The sequence below is a fragment of the Primulina huaijiensis genome, chromosome 14 (assembly GCF_012295235.1).
Source record: "Primulina huaijiensis isolate GDHJ02 chromosome 14, ASM1229523v2, whole genome shotgun sequence".
In the NCBI taxonomy this organism is placed as follows: Eukaryota; Viridiplantae; Streptophyta; class Magnoliopsida; order Lamiales; family Gesneriaceae; genus Primulina; species Primulina huaijiensis.
Window position 1 is genome coordinate 4,262,822 of NC_133319.1, and position 21,524 is coordinate 4,284,345.

The window sequence follows — 21,524 nt, forward strand, 5'->3', positions numbered from 1 at the left end:
ACATAACCTAAATATAATAAACAAAAAAATAAATAAATAATAGAAATAAAATAATATAATAAATAAATAAATTTAAACAATATCATTAATTATTAATTTTTTTTAATATTTATTATATAATTATTTCGTATTGCTTGTAATGACTTTGTTTATTATACATATTATTTCTTATTATTTTATTACAAATTCATTCTTATTTTACTAATTATTCTTCTTACGACTCGGCATTGTTATTATTTATCAAAAAATTATTTTTTTATTATTTATTATTAATTTTTTTATTATTATACAAATCCTGATATTAATATTAAAAATTCATTTTTTTATTTTCTGAAATTTATTTTTTTATATACAATTTCTCGTTATGATTAATGATATATTCTTTTAATCAATAATTTAATTATAGTTTCATCCTAATCAATAATTTTATTATTAAATAATTTCTTATTAAATTATCATTATTTAATTTTTTATTATTATATTAATTTGTATTTTCTCATGTATTATTATTATTTTACATCTTATTATTTATTATTATTATTATTATTTTGAATAATATAATTTGAAATAATTAAAAATTAAATAGTGAGTAGTAAATCCGTTAATTGGGTTTAAGACGATTTTTAAAATCGTACAATTATATTTTATTGCATAAAATTTTATATTTTAACATATATTTTGAATTTTCAATTTAACTACAGTTTTCCAATTTATCTATTTGTTTTCGTATTGCATAAGAAAACAGCAATACGAAAACAAATGCTGAAAAGTCTTAAGTTTAATATTATATTAATTTATAAAAGATAAAATAGTAAAAATACACGTTTATCATGGAAACTGCAAAAATAATTACTTGGTGAAGAAGGTTGAATTATCTCTATTTTTGTGTGTACAGTGCGGGCCACATGCAGGCCTTGGAGATAATAAAAAAAGCTGAAAATCGTACCAAACAAATGATTATGATTGACTCTTTATTAATCAACCTCTTATCATTCGAACCAAACTCTAATATATTTTGATATAATATAGAAGTTGGAGTAAGATGAGAGCTTTTCCTGGAGATGAGTTCTATGTTAATATTAACAAGAAATTATTTTATTTTAAATGTTATGTCAAAACTATGACAATTTAGTTGATTGTCTATACTTGTACGTGAAAACCAAAAGTCATATTAAATTTTAATTTTTTTAGTAGATGAGGTCTTGGTCCAATGGTTAAAGTTGAGTTCCTGAAATTTAATTCGAGTCCTAGATAGATTTAATTGTTTCTTTGTAATTTCTTTGTTTGAGACAATCAAGTCTTGAATCTACGCTCAAGTATTGTTGTTAGCGTGATAAATTACATTATATCTTTAGAATTTGGAACAATATCGTAGATGTGCTATAAAAAAATTAAATTTTTAGGAAAACAATGAATTCCTTTTCCTGAAAGATATGTGATTTGAAGATTGAGAATTAGCTTACAAATTTGTGTTTCTAATTTTGAGTTAAAATTCTTGAAATTTGTGGTTTGATTTTGAAAAGTGATTCATTCCGTTCACGCCCGTTTATTCTAACTGGAAGTCTAACGGTGAGACAAAACATTCTTTCAAGAAGTTCAGGCCCACGAAACCAGCCCAAAGAACCTGTCTGAATTCAGCCCAACAGCGAAGGCCGCAGCGAGGAGGAATCGTGCCACGTTTTGGAAGAAATATGTTTTGTATTATTGAAGGGGTGAAGGTTGTGTAGATTTCTTGCTGTTCTGAGTCTGTTGGGATTGACTGGAGCAGTGGAAACTTGAGAAACATCACTCCGAATAAAGGCGGCGGTCTCTGCAAATTGACGCTTATATTCTCATGTTTTTTCCGATTTAAAATTCTTACAAAGTTTCAGTTTTTTGCTGTTTATATACTTCATCGCGATCTTGGTGGATGTCCGTGTCGCAGAGAATTGTCTGTGGTTTCTCGCCCACATTGTATTCTCGTTCTCAATCATTGTCTTTCGTTCGGTGTGGAAGTTTCCAACTTATTCACATCTTTTTTAACCCTGTCGGTTATTCCTCGCCGCTTTTCCCATTGACCATGCCGCGTCATCAGGTACCTCACTTTTCTCTATGAGCTTATGCATCCGTGTTCATTCCTGTTCATCTATTTTTGTCGCATACATTCTTTGAAAACATCTATCACAGAATGGGTGCTGGATTATAATGTGCGCTGTATGTAATACATAGTTATTAGAAGAGTCCTCGAGACATGCGCATATCTCCAGGGGCCGCAAGGCTCAATGCTTCTCCTAGATGCTAGCAGGGCAAATACTTCCATAAAGTATGTGTCTTGGTGTTGCTGCATGAGTTTTATCACCTCTTCCATGCTCAAAACACTCTTTAAGTTAGCCTTAAATGTGGGGCTGATCCATTTTTACAACAATAAATATTTGCTCAATCAGCATTTGACAGTTTTTATCTTTCATATTGTATGATAAATGACAAAAGTTTCATCAAATATACATATTTTAAGATTGACCGGTTTCCAGTTATTACTTGCTAGCGCACCTCACTTTGATAAGGCCCATGTTTTTGTTTTGCGCGAATATCCTGTGACACCAATGCGACTTTGTGCACCTTGCGCCTCAATTTTTGTATGCTATATGCACGCTATTTGTTGTTTTTAACTTATTTGCTGCCATCAGTCATTGTAAACTGTGGTGGAATTGTTTTCATCTTCCAAATTATGTTGGTGTGCTGGTTTCAATGTTGATATGGGGTTCTATATTGTGTTATGAATGTTCTCTTGTATTTCTCATGTAGACTACGGCTGATTCTTGTTATTTTTAATCCTTTTTTTCAAAATATACCTTGCTTTTCTGTCGACCATAAATGGAGATTGGTGGTAACTGAACTTATCATAAATGTAGCGTGGTGGAGGTTCCAAAGGGCATAGGTGGGTAGAAAAGTCAAATTCAAATAGACCATCCACCTCATATTCGGTATCGGATAGTATTCCTAGTGCAACCACTGAAATCATCACAAACAGGCTCAATTCATTGGGTGTTGCAGAAAAAAATGAGCAGTCTGATGCGTCAGAACCACCAATACAGTTTGGGAACATTGGGCTGACAAGTCATGCACCTATTCATGGAAAAAAATCTATATGGAAGCCCAAGGCATATGGAACAGTGATTGGAGCCACAGCAGCAGAAGTCAATAAAGCTCCAGCTGATAGCACGACAGTCTTGGCCAACAAAACTCGAACAGCATCCACTGAGAAACCTGATGCTGGTTTGAGTAAGTTGTTTAGTGGTAGTTTATTGGAGAACTTTACAGTGGACAACTCAACGTACTCTATTGCACAAATTAGAGCTACATTTTATCCGAAATTTGAAAATGAGAAGTCTGATCAAGAGGTAATATATCTCATGTATCCTTTCTTATTGTCCTTCCAATTTTAAAAATTTTAATTCCGAAAAACAATATTCGAATACCCTTGGTGGTTAGCTATGTGAGTTTTGAACTTTTTACCAAAGTGTCTCTTTCACTCATTTAAACAAATACATATTATTATTTCGAGCGGAACTCAAAGATTTTTATACGTGGACATGATTTTCCAGGTATTGATTGAGGAGATCTCGAGTTTGCATTTGAGGCGAAAAATTCATTTCTTTGTATTTACAAGTTTTTATGTCATTTATACAGATCAGGACAAGGATGATCGAAATGGTTTCAACTGGTTTAGCTACCTTGGAGGTATGGTTAATCGCCCTTCTCTTCAAACTTTTTTTTACCCATTTTGCATGCCATCTTTGGTTAACTTTTTTAGCTCCCATCATTTTTATCATCTCCAACTTCTCAAACCCTCAAAAGTCACTCACTTTCACTCCCTGTCGCTTTATTCTTGTAAAAATTGACAGGTTTCACTTAAGCACTCGGGATCACTTTTCATGTATGCTGGACACGAGGGAGGAGCATATGCAAAAAATAGCTATGGAAATATGTAAGGCCGATATTGGATTTTTTTCCCTTGTGATGTTCTGTCTTCGTGCTATATCTCTTCAATGTGTAACTATAAATTTTGTTTGTATCAATTGACTTGGTGGATTTCTAGATACTTGTTATAAAAATGCTTGTTATGTTTCACTGTCTTATATAAAAGTGTTAGAATTCTGCTAAATTTTAAGTGGTTAAATTTTTTAATGCACCAATTTGTCTAAACCGTTGCTGTCTTGGGACAGTACTACCGTTATATCACTGTTGCAGAAGTTCACCATTGTCCTAACTATTTCTTTTTTGATGGAGCTAAACCAGGCCCCTGTCATCTGTTACACCTAAGTAAATAACCAAAACTGAAGCTGCTGTCTAGGCTTCTCCCATACCTAATTTCTTTCCATGATGCTAAACGCGTTTCAGGCATGTGTTTTGTCTGTTTTGTGGAAGGACCTTATTCATGTTGTCACATAGGCATAATGCAACTGGAGATAAGTATCAATAGTTGCCTAGTTGGTAACTTGGAGTTTTGGAGATCTCTTAGTTGTACGCTTTGCCTTTATTTTATGTTTTACTAATGATTGTTGAATGCTATGCGTATACCAAAGTTACACTGCTGTTGGTGTCTTCGTTCTTGGACGCATGTTTCGTGAGGCATGGGGTTCACAAGCCAACATGAAGCAAGCCGAGTTCAATGATTTTCTGGAGGTAAATCCTGATTGTGCTCGATCATTAATGGAAATCGCTAAAACTTTTATGAAGCTTTGCTATGGAATAAAAGCTGTTGAGCTTTAAGTTCAGTTGATGCTGTAGCGCCCTTACCCGAGCCACTACTAAACAGACTACTAAGTATGCAACATTAAAACTTAATAACAACAATTAAACAGCGGAAACCAAATACTTAATCATCTTACAACCCAAAATTAAAACAGAACAAACAACAGCAGTCTTAAACATTAATACAACCATATCGAAACATAATTCTAAACAATAAAACGATGAACCACATAAAACCTCCACTGGATCACCACCGAAAACTCAACTGCTCTAGCCACTGCCCTGGTCGCCCGAACCGTCCAACCTAAGACCTGCCCCGTGGAATGGGGTGCCCAAGATGAAAACAAGGACGTGAGCGACAATCGCCCAATACGAGAATGTACGAGTATACAAACTGATATGATGCATGCGAGATGCAATATGCTCGGATATCAAGGATCAAGTCAAGAATCTCATGCTCAGTCTAGAGGCTTCTGAGTGTGTAGTCTCTGATCTTCCCTAGGCATGTTTTGGCTCCCACACTCATCATCAAGACGTGGACCTACAATGTCCAGGTCATCAGAGCCCGCGGGTCCCGTCGGACACTGTAGCTCTCGATGCCCCATCGTCCACAATACAGAATAGGGCTGAGCGGCCCCAACAAACGAGGTATATCTCAAAAGATATCAGGCTCAACATGATATGTCATGCATAATATGCCAAAGCAGTAAAACATGTATAATGCAACACATAAATATGCAGCATATAAGTGTGTATACTACGCTTGGATATCTCAGTCAGTACATCACGTACCTTACTAAAACAATCTGACAGAAAGCTCTTAACCTAGACAATACCAACAATATGAAATCACTATCAAACCAGATTCTGAATTACCAAACATGCTATAAAGTTCTTCCTAAAGGCTTTAGGATTATACCTGCGTCCGTCGTCAGCCCGCTGATGATGTCTCGATCTCAGCTCACCGACCCCCCTCGAGTCGACACTAGCTCCGAAACTTCCCGACACCAAAGTGCCCTAGAAACTGGCTAGAAAACCTAAGGTAAAAGACTATAACTCTCTCTCTGAAGGATGCGGTGTAGGAAAAAAGAATTCGGCTTCCATTTATAGGCTGCATCCGGACTATTTCAGAAATCCGAATCAATCTTATCTGCCACGTGTCAGAATCTCATTCGTCTGGTTGGATTTCTCGAGATAACGTAATCGGAAGTAGATCGGGTTATCCATTTAAAATTCGGTGGATCCAACAGATTAATCACAAATTATCAATTCGTTAATAATACTTAATTAACAACTCTTTAATTATCTCTTAATTAATTCTTCATTCAAAATACGAATTCGGGTCATTACAGATGCAGTACTGCAACCCATTTTTGTGGTTGGGTTTGGTTTGTACCATTAGCCCTTAGTTTGGTTTACAGGTTGGTGTGTGGTAATGTGAAAAGTTTAAAACCTTGATTTGGTTGAAGTTTGTGAAATTAATTGAAAGAAATAAAGATTTCTTATACATGAATAAAGTTAAATCTACATAGCTCTTGTGTGTTTTTCATCTAAAAGCCAGTGCTTACCCGTTATAAGTTCAATATTGCTTTGACACATGCATCACAATATGAATCACATGCTTTCTAGCTTCAGTTCATATTATGTTTCCATGTGCAAATATTTCTACTTATATCTGTATGCGTTGAGTTAATTCTTTTATAGTTTTTTTCCTGTAATTCTCAAACTGATGTTTACTGTTTGTTTAATTCAGCGTAACCACATGTGCATATCAATGGAGCTGGTTACTGCTGTACTAGGTGACCATGGCCAACGTCCTCGTGAAGATTATGGTGAGTTGATCAGCCTTGTCCTTTTTTTTTGAACTTCAATTGCACAGAAACCCAATATTTATAGTCGCTATGGGTTTTTCAGCAGCTATTTTATGGTTTTGTCAACACTTAGAAAATCTCCTTTGGATTCAATTTTAGACCGGGCGTCATTATATCTCATTTGAGCGGATATGTCCTGTGAGACTTTCGTAATCAGTTTACAAATTTTTTGGATACTGATGGATTTTGTGATGATGGCATTATGTGTTCTCGTTTCTGGTTAGGAAACAAAAATAGGTGGTAGGAATGTAACTATAGTGGTGGATCTAAATCATAAATTGTCATGTGTATATTAGTGTTAGGGTTTTATACTCTGCAAATTATTTTCACTTGTTATCATGTGATTCATGATCACTTAACTACCATGACCACTTTGCTTGCGCTTTTCATTTCGACATTTTTGTGGAATTGTTTAAGAAAGGTTTTTCATTCTTTTTGGTATTTTTAAGTCTGTGTGCTTCCTTACTCTTGATACTTTTCTCCTTGTTGGGGCAGTGGTTGTTACTGCAGTCACTGAGTTAGGTTCTGGAAAACCAAAATTCTATCCAACTCCAGACATTATTGCTTTTTGTCGGAAATGGCGGCTGCCAACAAATCATATTTGGTTATTCTCTACAAGGTAATGATTTTTTTCCTTCCGCTATCTTTCTTAAACATAGGATCATAAATGGAAATGAAGATCTTTGCAATTTGGTTTTCTTTCCCCAAACTCATTTCTTAGTTGTCAAAAAGTAACCAAACGTTATCACCTCATGTTCAATCTTTTTTTGGTGAACTATATTTCTATTAATTTCTACATTACCCAAATCATTCCATTTATTCAAAACTCGCCAAAAGCCTTGGGTGGATACATGTGTTTGCATCGACAATGAACTAAGTTGTTGCAATGATAAATGTGCTCGTGGAGTTGAATGTGAATTTTTTACATTTTCAAATTTCTGATGAAAACTTAGGCAAAAATAATTTGCAAACTGGTTGATTATTTATAATGACTCTAGAAGATACGTGACAATATTTTGAAATATATATATTTAGCCATTAGCAATAGTAATTCAAAACTTTACTTATTTACACTGCTCATTTTATGTTATTTCACTTTAGGAAGTCAGTGATGTCATTTTTTGCTGCTTATGATGCCCTCTGCGAGGAAGGAACAGCTACACCTGTATGCAAGGCACTTGATGACATTGCAGATATATCTGTACTTGGTAAGGTGTATGCTTCTAGTGAAACTGGAACTTTTTATGTAGCCATTTACATTTATGTTGCAATATTATTTTCTACTTTTAGCTGTTGATTGATACTCTGATTGTTGTGTTCATGCCTTTTGATGTTACTTTGAAACTGTGACCAAGTTTAACCTTATTGACCAGTCATCCTAGGCTGCCTAATCTTCGAAATTCTTGATAATATCATGCAATTCTTGTTTTAATTATGTTGGGGCTGCCCAACAGAATTTTCTGATACTTAAATCAGTTATTTATGGCATAGAGAAAATACAACAGTGGAGATAAAAAGATTATACAAATGCAAGGGAGAGATTTCTTAGTTATAGCAAACATTTTCACCAGAGTCCTTATATCACATTTTTTCCTTGTATATTCTTATATGGTCTCAAGAGTACGATTACGGACGGCTGTCACTATCATATGCTAGAAATACATGACTAAATCTTACTGTCATCGTCTCTATTAACATCTTCCTCTGTTCTTTTTTGTAGCCGTGTTGTTGTGAGGCACTTAATGGAGTTGACCACATCCATGACTTTCTTTGCTACATTTTGTTAAAAATTCCCTATCTGGCTCTGTGAGACTTGTCTAATATATTCTCCGTGCAAAATCGTAAGCTGGAGTCTGAAAACACTTGTGTCATTGGCAGACAGTTTTGATACTTATCGTGTACTTTTTATCTCTGCTGTTGCTTTGCCTGGTGCTGTCTGTCGTATTTAATGTTCAAATTCGGTAACAACATGGATTGATTTGTTACTGGAAAGGATAGTTTGTCAATTGGGTTGAATGCGAAGTTGAACTTTTGCTTTTCATTATCTGCAGGATCAAAAGACCATGTAGAGGTGCAGGGAGAAATCTTGGAAGGTCTAGTGGCTCGAATAGTTAGCCATGAGAGCTCAAAACATATGGAACAGGTTTTGAGAGATTATCCTCCACCTCCATCAAATGGAGGTGAGTTGATTATATTTTATGGACATGTTTCTTTTGTATATGAAATAAACTTTTTTCCTTCAAGGTGAGCTGATTATATTAGAAGATATTTAGTTTATAGTATTTTTTTTGGAGTACATCAAAGATATAGCTTGAAGAAAAAAAACATGCCCCTTGTGTAATTATCCTTTTGTGGGGCATCATTCTTATTGTCCGTGACTAAACTAGTTGGAAAATGATTCTGTTTCAAGGTAAATATATTTTCATTTGAGAATACACATGGTCATTCACGTTGACCTTCTAGGTTGTTCCCTTTGCCTGTTCTCTTTGGAGAAGTGTGGTCATTTCTGCCCCCCACTTCGCCTCTACCCAATTTATCATTCTTTGATGAGGCGTGCTTTATGATTTTCCTAATTGATAAAAACATCTGGAAAAGTATGATACATATATGATATACCACAAATTTAGTGTTAATTCCCCGCTTCACTTGCAGTGGTTGTTTCAGGTTGAGGTTCCCTGTTAAGAGCTTACAAAATTGTGTTTTATGACTTTAATTCAGGAGAGTTCAATCGTGACTTTATATGAGCAGGATTCTTTGACTGGAAAAATTCTTCCTATTTACTAATAAAAGTTTTTATCAGGTGTATCATTTCAAAGGCTTGTTGGAAACCTCAACCAGTCAGTTGTTTATTAGGCTGCAAGTATAAGGATTTAACCGAGGAAATAGTTCAAATATTTAGTCGATTATGTGTCATTTTTCTTAGTGCTGATAATTAAGAAAGTTTGAAGAAGTATCTCCAAGTATCTCCATGTTGTTTGATATAACATTATGATCATACAACTATGTAACTGCTGTGATACATGGGCACATGAGTCAATTATTTTTTCCCTTTTGAAGATGTCTTTGCTCTGGATGCATCTATTTATGAAGAACATTATAGCAATCTATAATGTATATCAATCCCTTGTTTTCCCCTTCTAATATTTGGGATTCCAAATATGAGTAACATTATGTTGATGCTTCAAATTCATCGTTAAATTGTGTTAATGATGTTTCACTTCTCTAAACTAAATGTTCCAATCTGAGATTTTACCTCGATGCATTTCTTTATCGGTCGCTTACTCGTTGATAGTTTTCTCTCTATTGATGTTCATTGTTGCATATTTTGTATCAGCTGATCATCATTTGGGTTCTAGCCTACGGGAAATTTGTGCCGCTAATAGAAATGATGAGAAGCAGGTAATTAAGATTATCTTTTCTGGGAAATTCCAGTTTTCAGTCTTTGATATTGTACTTGGAACATTACACATTTGTATTTTGTTTGATGTTTGATCATAACATTATAGCAAATAAAGGCACTTCTTAATGGTGTTGGTCCTTCTTTCTGCCCAAATCATTTGGATTGGTTTGGTCATGAGGTCTCTCAATCTCATTCAAGAAATGTAGATCGATCAGTTTTGTCCAAATTTCTGCAATCTCGTCCTGCTGATTTTTCCACTGCAAAACTTCAGGTAGTTTATTCTCTTATTAATCAACTTGATGGTCTGGGAGGGAGTTTGTGAATCATCATTTTGGGGGTGTATACTTATGTTAGGCATTTATTCATTGATGTTTTACACGTTTCATACAGTTGTTTTGCATCGGATTCACGATTCTCTGTGATTTGTGTGTATTCTGATTCTTTCCTGGCTAGTAAAATTGAGTATATGTCAGTGATAACTAAGTTTCTTCGACCTGATGCGCTGTGTTTTGTAATTCAACAATATATAAACTTTACTAAACTCATACATCAGGAAATGGTCCGTCTTATGAGGGAAAAGCGATTCCCTGCTGCCTTTAAGTGCTATCATAACTTTCATAAGATCAACTCTGTGGCAAGCGAGAATCTTCATTTCAAGATGGTAATCCATGTATACAGTGACTCAGTCTTTAGACGCTACCAGAAAGAGATGAGGTGTGCTTTTACCTGTGTGTACTTTTCACTTTCTTCCATTTAAGTAAAAGAACTATGTGCTCAACTACCTAGCCTTTGCATTCTGATCAAGATGTTGCGTGCAGGTGCAAACCAGGATTGTGGCCGCTTTATCGAGGTATACATCCTTGTTTTCTCAAAGAATGCATTCTCTATGATGTATTTGTTGTTCTTGAAAGTGCAGTTGTGGAGACCATGGTAAGTATGTAAGACGAGCCGGCCAGTAAGCCTTGCGAGTGTGCTTGAATTAGCGTGTGCTTAAGAGCATTAAATGTTGAGTCAAGCTTGAGTTTCTTTATTTTATACATGAAAAGGTCGGAAGCTTTTCTGTCAGTTTTTATTTAATAACAATGTTTATGATTGTACCATGTTTTATTGATTTGAAGCATACCATTCCACACCCATCACTTTCTCAATCTCTCCGCGCCCCCCGCACATCATTAGTTTCACCACCATCCTTTTTTCCTCTTGTTTTTTATAGGTTTCTTTTGCTTAATTATCTCGGTTCTTTCATTTTTTCCCTAATACTGGTCCAAAAAAAAACCGCGCAGGTTTTTTTGTGGACCTAAATTTGTTCAAAGTTAACAAGGAGAGGCTCACTGAGTTCTCAACAGAAAACAATGGCGTGGTAGAAACTGATGGTGACACCAATGGTGCATCTGCCAAATATGGTTTGGCTGACGAAGATGCAAACCTAATGATCAAGTTGAAGTTTCTTACATATAAGGTCTGAGATTATGAGATGATTTGGATTCCATTATTCAGTGGCTGATTAGTTCCAATTTTCTTCTTTTTTATTTGTAACATTGTTGACAGATTATCATTTGAATTATAGAATATTTGGCTGAAGGAATGATGCTAAACTGTTATGTGTCAGTGTGTCGTTAAACATTTTCACCTTGAGGAGAGGTTAAAGTTTTTTCGTTATCCTGTGAATACGTTATCTGAAGACTATAAAAGAAATGCATGACTTGATTATATGAATTTATTCTCACACGCACAAAATAGGACACCAGTTTCCATGTAAATTTGGTGCAAAAGTCCAATTATCTTCTTCAGAAGACCAAATCTCTTGAAAAGAGTAATTGAATTTTATTTGTGCTGTGGTTCTTCCATTCCAATGTAGCTATCTAACTCTCTAATCAATTAGGTGGAAGTATGGTTAACATGAACCAAAATCTCAATGTCAACTGTCGCCAATTTTCACGATCAATTTTCAGTTTATTTTTAACGATGAATTGATGAAAAAAGTAGGTGATTGTAGAGTTGAAAACGATATGCAGTTTCTGGTTTCAATAGTTAGCTTCTGGTTAAGGATGTTGTATTTGATAAACATGATGACTTGAAGTCGCGGTAAATCTTCTTAAACAATTGTATGTTTGATTAAAATCTTCAAAAGTGAAATTGATTGTTCCTTTTAATGGTGAGATTTCATAGTATTTAGCAGAGATAAAAACAATGGTTATTGTCTAACCAACACCAAATAAGTATGGTGCAAGACTTAGTTGTGGTGCATCTGATGATCTGATTTGTGTGTGTTGGTATGTTGCTAGGTTGTTAATCATAAACAAGATTTGTTGTTGCCCCATTCTATCTACTTCTAATGGGCTGTTTTAGTTGATTCTGTGGTTCCCCACAAAAAATATTAGTACATTTGGAACAGTTGGATATCAAGTTTAAACACTTTTACTTTATGTAAATTGACTAGCACTGGTGTAGACATGGACATGCATATCAGCATATGAGATGAACAGAAACAAACAGGCTGAAATTTTCTGACATCGTCATGTTTTCGACTCAGCATGTGAGATGAACAGAAACAAACAGGCTGAAATTTTCTGACATCGTCATGTTTTCGCTTGAGTCTTACCTTCTTTTATGCGACAGTGCAAAGTGATTTGAAAAGCAATGAATGGCCATTTTTTAATTCTTCTTGATAGTTTGAATTTACAGATAAGGACCTTTTTGATACGAAATGGCTTGTCAATTCTTTTTAAAGAAGGCCCAGCTGCTTACAAAGCCTACTACCTGAGGTTGGTTTCGCTAGCGGCCTCACTTTTCAGTTGCATTTATACTATAAATTTTTGCAATTGATCTTTACTTGTATCATGGAAGCGTGTGAGGGCAATTGTCAAATATCTGGCATATGCTCAAGATGAATTATCTGAATGATTTTTTTTTTTTATTTATTTGAGACAGTGATTTGAATGATTGTGTCATCAGTTGCTTAGCTTCTTGTGTCTCGTCTTAAAAATCATATACCACCTTTTTGTAGAGACTTCCTTTTTATTACCAATTATAAGTGAGTATTTGCTTTAGGCTATTTTTTTCTGGAAGAATTATACATAATATACTAATTTGAAAATAATCTCCATATCAATATACTAATTTGAAAATAATCTCCATATCAACATAGCGGTGGAAGAAGTACCATTGTCTGTCTATTGGAACCCTCATTTTGAAACAAAATTTGGACAGATTTATTTTATTAGGTTGTGTGTTGCATTTGCTTCTTGATATGATTTGTTCTTTTTCGAATTAAAGCAGAATTTCTGACAAGTAAAAATGTTGAGCGCGTTCAGGGCCAAGGATAGCAATGTTCTTGAAAATGTGAATATTGTAGTACTTATATAGTTTATTACATCTCTATACTATTATGTGGTCATTCTAGACAGATGAAGATATGGAACACTTCAGCTGCAAAGCAGAGAGAATTAAGCAAAATGCTGGACGAATGGTATTTCTGGATTTCCTTTAACCTTCCAGCTGGATTTTCGTTACAGTATTTAATGATGTTTTAACTTTCGTCAAGGGCTGTATCGATTTGTAGAAAATTTGGAAACAAACAGTTGTCTTCATCCACATATCTAAGTGAAGCAGAGCCATTTCTTGAACAGTATGCAAAGCGCAGTCCACTTAATCAGGCTCTGATAGGATCCGCTGGAAATTTGGTGAGAACTGAAGATTTCTTGGCTATTGTTGAGGGAGGCAAAGATGAAGAGGGTGACCTGGAGCCAGAGAGAGAAATAACTCCTTTAAGTCCAACATACACAGTGAAGGAAGCTGTTAGGAAGGATGAGGGTCTCATTGTTTTTTTCCCAGGTAGAAGCTGATATCCTGCACTCCTGATGCATATATGGCTATTATTAGTAACCTTTCTATCCCACTCTACATAACTAAAAGAATTCAGGAACATTTCTATTATCATGCTTGTTCTTGACATCGACACGATCCATTTAAAATAGTTTTTTTTAATCGATTTATGTCGTTTGGTTTTCTTATTGTTGGATTTGATAAAATATCTGCCATTACGTGACTCAAGTTTTTCCTATTTCCTTTATCTAAATCTTGTATTTTTCTGACCTGCACCTTTAATTGATACATCTTAGGAATACCTGGTTGTGCTAAGTCTGCCCTTTGTAAAGAGATATTGGGTGCCCCTGGAGGACTTGGTGATGATCGACCTGTTCGTAGTTTAATGGGTGATCTTATTAAAGGTATTTGGTTAGTATTTTAGAATTTTCTATATTTTTTTTGATATCTAATCATTGTATTCATGAAGAAATTTTCTTGTTCATAACAATTTAATAGCCACCATTCAACAATAAGAAACCAACCACGAAATTTCTGTTCTAAGAAAGAGATGACATGAAGTTTTTCGTGTTTATATGCATATGATCTGATTTTTGATATTTTGTTGTCGTGGGATGACAGAAACTCTCAATCATGTTTCTAGTTTTATATTCAGTGCATTTTGCTGTTATGATCAAACATTTAGGCATCCGTCTATGCAAGATGCAACTGAAGGGATTTTTGGAAGCATATGAACAAAACTAAGAGCATGCCGAGATTTATTGGAAAAGTTGCATTTTGCCGTACAATCTCTGTTTTAAATTATTACACCAGAGATGTTTGAGTGTGTGTATTTATTTATTTATTAGGTCTTCGAATCCTCTTTATATTCTCGAAGGACCTCTGGATTACTGTTTTTATTGTAAACAGAGCTGAAAGATTTCTGTGCAGCTATTTGTCCTGAAGAAAAGATTAATTTCTTTGCCAAATTGTTTTCGTGACACCTAAACCTCTTACTTCTCATATATCTTTCTTGAGTGTAATTTGCATCATGTAATGTGACAGGAAGATATTGGGTGAAAGTTTCTGAAGAGCGCCGTAAGAAACCATATTCTATTCTGCTTGCAGACAAAAATGCGCCAAATGAAGAAGTTTGGAGACAGGTGATACTTTTAGATCTTTCATTTTTAGTCTCCCCCTGCAGAATGGTGAAGTGTGTGACTTCTTCTGCACGACATTCCCATTCCATGAGAGTTGGTAGTTTCTTGTCCACTACAGAATGGTGGTTTGTGTTCTGCATATTATGTTAAAAATATTAATGTTCGATATCTCAATGCTGCTTTCTCAGTGTTCCTTGTTGCGACCAAGATTCTTTTTGGCATTGGAAGATATAGATGGGACATCGGATACTGACTATTTTGTTCATTTTTCTCCATTTTCATCTGTTCTTCATTCCACATTCCCTGAGTCTTGTCTCCTTGTCTTTAGATTTTCATTAGGGCTATTCTATAAAAGAAGTGAATAGTAGGTGATTTTGGTGATCCTGGACTTTGGTTTAATCAACTCACTATACCTATCCCTGTAGATTGAGGACATGTGCCGCAGCACAAAAGCATCTGCTGTTCCAGTAATTCCTGATTCGGAAGGTTATCTGTTATTGCTTCAGTCTTTTATTTATCGTCACTTAAGAATTCTTTACATTTGTCATCAGTTAGATATATGCATGCTATATGATGACCTTATTCTTTGATACTTCTGTCTAGTCTCTGTTCCGATGTGCATACAAGATGGATCTACATCATTGATAAATGTCACATAGATTTCAATAGTCCACTTTTTCCGTTGTTGATTGTATGTGCCTTTGTTCTAATGCATTTCCTTGTTGGTTTATGGATCTGCTTTCTCCTCTTACATCTTCAGGAACCGAGTCAAATCCATTCTCTCTTGATGCTCTCGCTGTTTTTATGTTACGGGTGCTTAACCGTGTCAACCATCCTGTAATAATCAATCTTGCTATTCTATTGCCGCCTCCTCCGCTCTCGGCATAATTAAGACTTTCTAATTCAATTTGTTTTGCATCTTTAAGGGAAATCTTGACAAGTCATCGCCAAATGCTGGTTATGTGTTGCTAATGTTCTACCACCTATACGATGGCAAGGTACTGCTGTTTTGGGTAGTTCTGATATTCAGGTCTCATTTCTGCTAGATACTTCACAATGCCATTGTCCTACATTTGCAGAGTCGCCAGGAATTTGAGAGTGAGCTAATAGAACGTTTTGGCTCGCTTGTGAAGATGCCTCTGTTAGAACCTGACAGGTTTGTGATTTTCATAGTATCTCCCTGATTTGGAATAAGCTTCATTCTTCGCGTGTCAGCCTTAGTTGATTTTTAAGGTAAAGTGGTGGGTTGTGCTTCTTTTCTGCTCTTTGTCTACTCGGCTTATTCTATGGGATAAATGCACTTCAATTTTGTTCTTTGAAGAACAAGTTCCAGAATTCTTTGTTCTTTTGAAATGTCCACCGTGAATAAAGACTTGTTGCAATTTTATGACGGCGGTAAGCAGGAAGCATGTAGTAGGGCACATCAATAACTCATTATGCACACTAAGTGCAGTGCAGTACATAATTATGCACACAGCATGTTCATAACAGTGTTTGAAATCACTGGCAGTCTATTAACGAGTCACTCACTTTTTGGGCCCCAGAGGTCAGCTTAGGTGTTGGCATTTGAATAATGGTCGGCATGATACTCTGTGAGGCATGATGGAGTGCAATGAAAACAAAGAAGGCATTGCATGTCCTGCTACTATACTCCTAGCTTTTCTTGCTATTACTTGCCTTTAGGCTATTAATTAGTATATAACATCTGCTGTAACTTCATTCATGCGATTGGTTTCCAGGAAATTCAATTGCTACTTTTTCACTTTTTTCCGGTTTCTTTTCAGCATATTCCTGAAGGCGTGTGCATACTTTCTATTGTCCTATCTTGTTGTAGACTTACAGTTTTTTATGTTTCTATCTGCATATGAAGATCTTCTTTACCTGAATCCGTGAGATCTATTTTGAAGGAGGGGATTAATCTATACAAGCTTCACACTAACAGGCATGGAAGGTCAGTGTCATGCATGTGCATTAATTTTGGAGCTCTAGATGGATTGACAGATTTAGTTTGATAATATCTCCTTTATTATTTCTTATGGTAGGCTGGAGTCCACCAAAGGAACATATGCCAATGAATGGGTTAAATGGGAGAAGCAATTGCGTGAGACATTACTTGGGAATGCTGTATATCTCAATTCTATTCAGGTTAGTTTATGATTATTCAAACAAGTGGATTTAATTCTCTTTCCATAGGTTAGCTTTTTGTTGATTTAAATATGAAGCCTCCGTCAATCTTAATTAGCTCAAGTTGCCGCTTTACAAAACATATGGTTGTCATTTATCATGCAGCATACGTACGTGCAGTACCAACCTTCGGCTTTGGTTGCTGAGAGAATTTATCTTTCCCCTTTATTCTAAAATCGATGTCCTTTCCAGTCTCTGCATTTGGTCCCATGTAGGGAAAGATTATGTTCTAGTAATGTATTCTGTGTTTCCAGGTCCCATTTGAATTTGCCGTTGAAAAGGTTCTTGAACAGTTAAAAGCAATTGTTAAGGGAGAGTATGCTGCTCCAACCACTGAAAAGCGGAGGTTTGGAACCATCGTCTTTTCCGCTGTCAGCCTGCCTGTGTCAGAAATCATAAATCTCCTTGAGAATGTGAGTTATTGATTAATCCATTGACAAGGCTACTTAGAATTATTGATAAACTAATAAATTGGGTAAGCATAAGTTCCTTTTGCCATCACCTGAATTGTCTTTTGATTGTGGAGAGATCATTTTGTTAAAGAACTTAAAAAATAATGACTAATTTCTTGATATGAGCATTGAATCCGAGTTTGGAGAACATGTGATTTTATTTTTTTTGGTTTGAGGGAGAGGTAGATTATGTGTCGTCCACTCAGGCTTAATTCCTGATCAAACAAATGATATTTTTATATATTTTTAAAATGAATTATATTAGTAATTGGTAACAGTTAGTTTTTCCTACAGTTGGTGACTGAATTTGTGTTGCTGATTAATGATTCGTAATTTGTATCTGTTTAAGAAATAGATGCAACAGGAGAGGCATAGATTTTTCTTTTCATGTCTAGTTTTTCAGATGCTACTTTCCCGTGTTATCAATCAATGGTTGCATAATATGTGTGTGTTGTGTGTGCTTTTGTTGTTTTGTTTCGAGTGCCAGCGTCCCGTATGCATAGGCTATGAATATTCACAATTCTTTTCTGCACTGTATGTCTGAAGCTGTTAAGTGGGAAGGACCCGAAAATTGAAGAAATCCTCAACACCATGAATTTGAAGAGCAGCTTAACAAAGGCCCATGTCACCCTAGCTCATAAGAGAAGTCATGGTGTAACTGCTGTAGCCAGTTATGGTCCCTATCTCAACCAAAATGTCCCTGTCAATATAAATGCGCTGTTTTTCTCGGATCGATCAGCAGCACTAGAAGCAGAGCCTGGCACTGTTGATGGAGAGAAAATAAGTTCGAAAAACGAGTGGCCACATGTTACAATATGGACTGCTGAAGGAGTTGCAGCCAAAGAAGCAAACATGTTACCTCATTTGTTCAAACAAGGTGAGGCTACTCGGATTGAAATCAACCCACCTGTTACAATAACAGGAATTTTGGAATTCTTTTGACTGTGGTTTTTTCAATTTAGCTCTTTTTTCTGTTTTGGTTCTTAAATAAACAAACTCTCACCTCCCACAATTTTGATGAAGCACGTGCTGCCTTTTGCCCCCTGTTGTATAGAACTTTTTGCTCGCTTGAACAGTCAAACAATTTAGGATCAAGGATTAGATTGAACACTTTCGAGAGCTTTTCTGATTCCGTCTTACAGAAACTGTTCACATTGTGGTATGCGTCAATAAATTATAGTACAAGATTAACAAGTTTATACATGATCACGGTTTTATTCTATCTTTCATTGTTGTGCTATAAGTCACAAGCGCGGTATAGATTTTACAGGTTAAAAACTAGTTTTGATCGATGTCTACTTAACATTGATGCTACATCCAACGCGAAATCGGTTAAATATCACCATGTATTCTGATTATGGACTTGATATTGGTTATGTATCATAACACTGAGCCAAAAAGAAGCTTGAACTAGTAAAACTCATTGTGTTTCCGAGGGATGCCAACAGAGTATTGGGAAAAACCAATTTACATAGGAATAAAAAAGTAAAGAGCTTTCAATCTCAGGTTTGCTTGAAGTTAGAGTTTGCTGGGCATTCAGAAGAAAATGGGCAGAAGCTGCATTTCCAGCGTTCCTCAAGTGGGGTACAACTAGCTTCTCTCTTTCCGCGCAAAAACTCGAGATGATACTTAATTTTTCCAGTTACCCAATCAGGGTCGTAAGGAAATTTGTTCTCCATTAGCAATGTTTGATTTCCTTTCAATTCGTATCTGTCTCAAGAAAATTCTATCACAATGGGATAATATCTTAGATATTGTATCAAATCTTGGTTTAGACTCACCTTAACAGTAACTGGTCATGAGCTGGAGGTAGTAAAGAACAAGTAGTTCGAAAATACTCGACCAGATCGTGGAGAGTCTGCGTATCACACGACATATAGACAAGTTAGCCTAGGAATATTGGTGGGATTTCCTTGTACTTGATGTATTTGACATTTATATTCTATAATTTTTTATCCTTGGAGAGATGAATGCAAAAACCTGAAATTTGGTCTTACAGTCAGTATTTATAATATTTTCTTTGACATATATTTTCGTTCCACTTTCAAAATTTCCTATATAATCACTATTTTATATTCAATTCTTCATCTACTTTATGACATATTCTAATATTGTATATTACGTTTTTTAAATTTAAGATGAGATGACATGGCCAACGGAAAATATTTTCATAAATCGTACTAATCCTCAACTCTACGATTCATCGAATGAGATGGGTTTCAAATTCTTCGAAAACGAAGAGCTCCGATCCCATTATGACAAATAGGCGTAAATTGATACTTCTATTTCAAGTTTCAACTTTAGTGCAAGAAATATGACATCGGAAGCCACGATCAGGAGGAGCCATTTACCTCACAAGGGAAACCCGCTTTCACTGTTTTCTTTACAATATCTGGTGATAAAATGTGTTCTGGATTCAATGCAAAGTGATCATAGAACTTTTCCGATGTAAATTCACCTAAACTGTCCCACAACATTCTGTAGCACATTGTTTGGAACCTGTCGAAACAGAAGAGAAGTGGAGGGCTTCAGCAATTTGTCAATATCTATGGAAGCCAAATGTAAATGAATCTATACCTCCCCTTTCTGATTTGAGGCTCAGCAGGAAGCGTTGCTCGCCGTCGTGTTTTCCTTTCAACGATCATTAGAAAATTCTCAGAGTTCGAGTTTAACATTTGAATTACATCTATTCTTCCCACCATCCATTCACCTTGTGTAAAGCCTACTCTGTATGTACAGAAAATTTGAAGTCATTTTTGGTTTTTTAGCTGTTGTGTATAGTGCCTAGTATTACAGATACATCACAAACATTTCTATACTATCCAAAGAATTCTCACAACTGTAAAGATGATATATAGTATCTTAAACTTACAAAGGTAACTCACGTGTGAATCCATTAACTAATAATTCGTTTGCATGAACGATAAAGTTCATTAACTTATTCTCCCAGACATTTTCAGCTGATCGAATTCGGTATTTTATTTTCTTGATCACCTGTCCAGATTCTCAAGGAAAGTCCTAAAATTAGTGCAATGAAAAGGTAGAAAACTGAGATCATGCATGTAATAGGCATGATGTAAAAAGTATGAAAGAACAATACATAACTCACACCTCTTCCTCAAGTGCTGAGTGGCGAGCATTGCCTGTTTTCATGGCTGTAGTCTTCCTGGACCTTTCGGTTAGAGAAAACTCCTTCTGTTTTTCACACCATTCCTGTAATGATACAGACTTTTAAGACAAAAGTACACGGTGGAATGTTCGTATTCTCAACACAACCAAATGAAATAGATATATATGCTACCGAATCAATTAGGTCCGTAACAGATAGACCACATGATACTCGCCGGTTCTGATGTAGAAAAGAACCTGAGAACTTGACATCAGCATGCTCGGCTCCCGTATATACAGTTCGAATAGAAAATATAGTAAGAGGTCGAAATAGCCTTGCATTCCGATGTAACAACGAAGTGGTGGCAAAGGTAGCTTTGATGAATGCCATTCTTCTCAATATTCTATGAGGATTTGCGCATCAGAAGGGGTAGCAAAGGATTTTATGGGCGATTCAGCGACTGGTTTTGAGGGAACTAAGGAAGACGTGATCCACTTATAATGGAGGAAGTGCTTCGTGTAATGGACACGACCATTTTCTCGTCCTGCGTCTGCATGAATATACATGTAGCCTGGTTCGTTTAATTAAGGTCCGATTCAGTTAGTTAGGTTGGTAAATGAGAGCTAATCAATTTACTCTTTTTTTTTTTGAAACAGTACTTTTTTTTAACCATTTATCAGTAGCAAGTAAATTTCTCCCAAGCTCTCTCATTGTAATTAAAAAAAAATATTAAATATAGATAAATTTTTGGCAAAAACTTGTGTGAGACGGTCTCACTGGTCGTATTTGTGAGACGGATCTCTTATTTGG

General features: G+C 35.5%; 2 protein-coding genes across 2 annotated transcripts; one reads left to right on the forward strand and one right to left on the reverse strand.

The window, feature by feature from the left end:
• The first annotated feature begins 1,484 nt into the window (after positions 1-1,484).
• Positions 1,485-18,825, forward strand: LOC140957810 (tRNA ligase 1-like). The gene is made up of 27 exons (XM_073415200.1): positions 1,485-2,074; positions 2,892-3,380; positions 3,670-3,720; positions 3,885-3,967; positions 4,566-4,665; positions 6,488-6,566; positions 7,101-7,224; positions 7,707-7,813; positions 8,657-8,785; positions 9,940-10,004; positions 10,112-10,276; positions 10,559-10,719; positions 10,824-10,855; positions 11,289-11,464; positions 12,691-12,770; positions 13,409-13,474; positions 13,550-13,839; positions 14,127-14,234; positions 14,875-14,972; positions 15,395-15,455; positions 15,730-15,806; positions 15,896-15,967; positions 16,049-16,125; positions 16,840-16,920; positions 17,012-17,114; positions 17,408-17,566; positions 18,152-18,825. Exons 1-27 carry the CDS (start codon positions 1,910-1,912, stop codon positions 18,545-18,547), a joined length of 3,594 nt encoding a protein of 1,197 aa, XP_073271301.1. The 5' UTR covers positions 1,485-1,909; the 3' UTR covers positions 18,548-18,825.
• A 169-nt stretch (positions 18,826-18,994) lies between these two features.
• Positions 18,995-21,222, reverse strand: LOC140957811 (exonuclease V, chloroplastic-like). The gene is made up of 7 exons (XM_073415201.1): positions 20,907-21,222; positions 20,717-20,818; positions 20,478-20,599; positions 20,183-20,332; positions 19,957-20,104; positions 19,387-19,463; positions 18,995-19,315 (listed from the first exon to the last, which is right to left on the reverse strand). Exons 1-7 carry the CDS (start codon positions 21,102-21,104, stop codon positions 19,108-19,110), a joined length of 1,005 nt encoding a protein of 334 aa, XP_073271302.1. The 5' UTR covers positions 21,105-21,222; the 3' UTR covers positions 18,995-19,107.
• Positions 21,223-21,524: the final 302 nt, after the last annotated feature.

Bases quoted from the DNA above. Each gene is read 5' to 3' on its own strand.
- LOC140957810 (XM_073415200.1), top strand. From the start codon at position 1,910: ATGTCCGTGTCGCAGAGAATTGTCTGTGGTTTCTCGCCCACATTGTAT. The intron at 7,814-8,656 runs GTAAGGTGTATG...CATTATCTGCAG, and splicing joins TGCAGATATATCTGTACTTG to GATCAAAAGACCATGTAGAG. The intron at 13,475-13,549 runs GTATTTCTGGAT...ACTTTCGTCAAG, and splicing joins AGCAAAATGCTGGACGAATG to GGCTGTATCGATTTGTAGAA.
- LOC140957811 (XM_073415201.1), bottom strand. From the start codon at position 21,104: ATGGCATTCATCAAAGCTACCTTTGCCACCACTTCGTTGTTACATCGG. The intron at 20,600-20,716 runs GTGTGAGTTATG...GAATCTGGACAG, and splicing joins ACTCAGCACTTGAGGAAGAG to GTGATCAAGAAAATAAAATA. The intron at 20,105-20,182 runs GTATAGATTCAT...CTGTTTCGACAG, and splicing joins CCTCAAATCAGAAAGGGGAG to GTTCCAAACAATGTGCTACA.